At 50.1% G+C, this 3,813-nt stretch overlaps 1 protein-coding gene across 1 annotated transcript; it reads right to left on the reverse strand.

Moving 5' to 3' along the window:
• On the reverse strand, positions 1-3,807 carry LOC109378628 (cytochrome P450 2A13). The gene is made up of 5 exons (XM_019634940.1): positions 3,616-3,807; positions 2,448-2,589; positions 1,801-1,988; positions 984-1,125; positions 1-428 (listed from the first exon to the last, which is right to left on the reverse strand). Exons 1-5 carry the CDS (start codon positions 3,781-3,783, stop codon positions 247-249), a joined length of 822 nt encoding a protein of 273 aa, XP_019490485.1. The 5' UTR covers positions 3,784-3,807; the 3' UTR covers positions 1-246.
• Between the last annotated feature and the right edge of the window lie 6 nt (positions 3,808-3,813).

The raw sequence follows: 3,813 nt of genomic DNA on the forward strand, positions 1-3,813 counted from the left end.
TCACGCTCCCAAGCCAACTCTTAACCAACGAGCCACTCGGCTGGCCCAGAGCCATTCATATTATATAATAATATACTAAGTTGTTACAGAGTGCATCTGTGTCTTCTTTCTCTTTCTATCCACCTTGCCCCTTCCGATTTTCCTCCAGCTCACCCTTGATCCTTAGCCCTCCTCCTCCCACTAGCTCCTCCCATGGCCCCACCCCAATAGGTCCTCCCAATAGCCCTGCCCTGGCACCACTCTAGCTCAGCGGGGCAGGAAGTTCATGGTGTAGTTTGGTGGGATGGTGGCAAAGCCCACATGTTTGGGAGAGAGGTCGATGTCCTGGGGTGACTGTGGGGACTTGAAGCGGAAGTTCTGGATGATGTTGGTGAGGAAGAGAAAGAGCTCCATTCTAGCCAGGCCTTCTCCAAAACAGTTCCGCTTTCCTGAAGAGATGGGAAAGGAGGGCTGGACGTGAGGCTGACTCTCATTGCCACCTTGCCCCTCTCCCGATCCCCAGCCGCATTCTCCCAGAGAGGAGGGTCTGGAATATTGTGGCCTGAGAGACTTTCAGAGAAATCTCTAATCCTCTCTGAGCCTCAGTTTCCCTTGTACACGAGTTGGGGGTGAGACATACCAGGCTTTAGCAATGGGAACTTTAGATGAGTCTTGCCCCAAAATACACACTCAAATATGGTTGTTGTGTTGTCATCTCTTTCTTAGGAATCAGAAGAATTTTAGTGACCTGGGACAAATCCCTGACTCACTCTCTGGGCCTCCATTTTCCTCATCTGTGAAATGGGTACGATCATCCCTTTCCTTTGCCTGGGCCCAGGTACTTGGTAGTTATGGGGGCTGCAGCTGGTTGGCTCCATGGTAGATCATAAAAGGGACTTTTAAGGTGGAGAAAGATACTAGGCTACACCTCAGAGAGGGTGCTGGGATGAAGGAGGCCTCTGCTGGTGTGAGTGGTGGCTTGGCATCAGACAGTGGTCTCTTACCAATGGAGAAGGGCACAAAAGCATCATTCTTCTTAAACTGCCCTTTCTCATCCAGGAAGTGCTGGGGGTTGAAATCTTGGGGGTTAGAGAAGAACTCGGGGTCTCTCAGCACAGAGCCCAGCATAGGAAACACTTCGGTGCCCTGGTGGGGAGGAGAGAAGGGGATTTGACAAGGTGGAGGGGGGATGGATGTGCTGAAAGTGCATAGGGTCGGAAGGGGAATTTGGGTGCCCTAGGTGAGGAGAAACAGAAGGTAGGGGAGTTGGGGGTTCTCTCTGAAGGAGGAGCTTTGGGGGACATGACATTCATGTTCCTGAGACAGGAAGTTGGGGAACTTGGGGTCTGTGTCTCCGGAGGCAGAAGGCTTGGGAGATGTGTGTGTGGGGGGTTCATGTTCTCTGAGACAGGAAGGTTGTGGGACATGGGGTTCATGTCCCCTGAGAAAGAAGTTTGAGAAACATGGGTTCTGTCTCCTGGGACAGAATTTTTGGGGGACATGCAGTTCATGTCTCTCAAGGCAGGGTGTTTGGGGGATATGAGAGTTGTGCCCCTGAGGCAGGTGGTCTAGCGAAAGTGAAGTTCATGTCTCTTGAGAGAAGAAATTTGGGAGACATGGGGTTCATAGTCCCTGAGGTAAGAGGTCTGGAGGAAATATGGGATTTAGGAGTCTCTAAGTGGGAAGGCTGAAGGGACATGCTGGTTGGAGAAGTCTTTGATTGAGGGAGTGGGACAGGGGCTGGAAAGATTCTAAGGGGGATGGGGTGCTGGGTCACAGGGAGCAGGCTGGAGGTCCCTCTAGTCTGGGTGAAGGCAGTACCTTGGGAAGGAGGAAGTCCCGAAACTTGGTGTCCTTGGTGACTCTGCGGGCTAAGCCCATGGGGAGCATGTCTCCGAATCTTTGGATTTCATGGATTACCGCATCTGTGTAGGGCATCTTGGCCCGGTCCTCAAACTTGGGCTGACGGTTCTTGCCAATCACCTGGTTAATCTCCTGATAGACCTTGGCTGGGGGATAAAGGGAGATGATGTGGGATGTGTTTAGGTATCTTGGGGTCTCAGGACAGGGATGATAGTCCAACTATGTACAACTGGATGCATGACATCCATGTGTGACATGGACATAGATCATTCAAAACAGAGGTTGGTCATAAGCATTGGGTCCTGTTCACCTGGTTATGCCAGAATCACAGGGGAGGTATGAGAGGGGAGCCTTGGGGGATGGTCTGGAGAATCAGGTAGTGGGCACTTGGTGGGCTCAGCACAGGAGCTATTTACCAATCAGTTTAGATAGTTTCAACGCCTTAAGAGCTAGTAAAACATGGCTGGTGCCCATTAGTTGAATATCTCCTCATCTCTGGAGAGCAGTGCATGTCTGAGGGTCCAGGGATCTGAGAGAGGTGGGGACACTGCTCACAGGAATTTTAAGGGCCTGTGGCCCCCACTTCCCTGCCCCTCCAGCCTTACCTTCCACATCTGGGTGCTTCATGAGCAGCAGGAAGCCATAACGTAGGGTTGTGCTAACCGTCTCGGTGCCAGCAAAGAAGAGGTTCAGCGTGGTCAGCACCAGGTTCTTCATGTAGAACTCTGTGTTGGGCTTTTCCTGTTCCTGCAGGGAGAGAGGGCTTCAAGCTGAGCCCACTCCCATGTGCTCTCAGGGCCTTTCTGGGGTTTTTCCTTTGGGCCCACCTCTTGTAGATCCAGACCAAGGGTGGGAAGAGGGACACTAGTTCTGTCAGACTCTCTCTTGTCTCCAGGACTTTGCCCAGGTTGCTGGCTGTGCCTCAAATGCTCTTCTCACACTCTTTGCCCAGCTGACTATCTGTCCTTTAATTATCAGTTTGGTTTTCATTTTTTAATAGTAGGAATATTTAAAAACAGAGGGATAGAGAGAGAGAGTGATTGAGAAAGAGGGACAGAGACAGCATGATAGAATGTGTCAGAGAGAGTTAGAGATTTTCTGAGACACAGACACAGAATTTTAAGCAACTGCATTCTATTCCTTCACTGAAAATCTTGAAGCTTACTATGAAGGAATTCCCTCCCTGATCATTTCACCATGAACTTCAAACTCCACAAAGCCCCATCTCTTTTCTTCACAGAAGGGAGATTGACATTCAGATGGGGATGGGGACCCTCAACATCACATAGTAAAGCCAGGTCACCTGTCCACCCAGGTGTATCTGATAACCAGTGAAGAGAGCATGGTGGCTAAAAGCATTGGCCTTAGAGTCCAGAGACAAGGGTTTGAGTTAGGCTCCACTGCTTTCTTGCTGTGTGGCCTCAGACATGCCACTTACACTCTCTGGATTTCCTTACTTGTAAAATTTGGGTCATAATAGAGCCTCCTCCAAGAGCTGGTGTGAGTGCTAAATAGGTGAATACTGTAAAGCACTTAAGACAGTGCCCAGTGCATGGTAGTGTTATAGAAGTGCTTGCTATTATGATTGGCACACACAAGTCCTGCCCGTGGGTAAGGGCTCAGTAGATAGAACAGTGATGTTAATTAGAATTGTGATTGTAAAGATTATTGTGATGGGGGGATAATTTGAATGAGTCTCTGTTCTCCTCCATCCCCAGCCTGATTTCCCTCTGCTGGGCTTTGGACCTCTCTCCATTGGCTGCTGGGATGTACCTCCTGCATGCGGATGAGGAAGCAGTCAATGAAGTCACGTGGAGAGTTGGGATCCAGTGTGTGTTGGTTCTGCTCCACCTTCCTGGCTATGAAGTCCTCCAGCCCCTGAAGCTCCTTAAATGCCTGTTGCTGTGGTCCTGGCAGGTATTTCATCACTGAGTAGAACATCTCATAGAGCTGAGGGTGGGGAAAAAAGAA

This window comes from Hipposideros armiger, unplaced genomic scaffold (genome assembly GCF_001890085.2).
Source record: "Hipposideros armiger isolate ML-2016 unplaced genomic scaffold, ASM189008v1 scaffold_2296, whole genome shotgun sequence".
Lineage (NCBI taxonomy): Eukaryota > Metazoa > Chordata > Mammalia > Chiroptera > Hipposideridae > Hipposideros > Hipposideros armiger.

What these genes read in the sequence shown, in the direction of transcription:
- LOC109378628 (XM_019634940.1), bottom strand. Translation starts at nt 3,783, where the DNA reads ATGTTCTACTCAGTGATGAAATACCTGCCAGGACCACAGCAACAGGCA. An exon ending in TCCTCATCCGCATGCAGGAG is followed by an intron (nt 2,590 to 3,615) that starts GTACATCCCAGC and finishes CTCTCCCTGCAG; the next exon opens with GAACAGGAAAAGCCCAACAC. An exon ending in GGGACTTCCTCCTTCCCAAG is followed by an intron (nt 1,126 to 1,800) that starts GTACTGCCTTCA and finishes CCTCCCCACCAG; the next exon opens with GGCACCGAAGTGTTTCCTAT.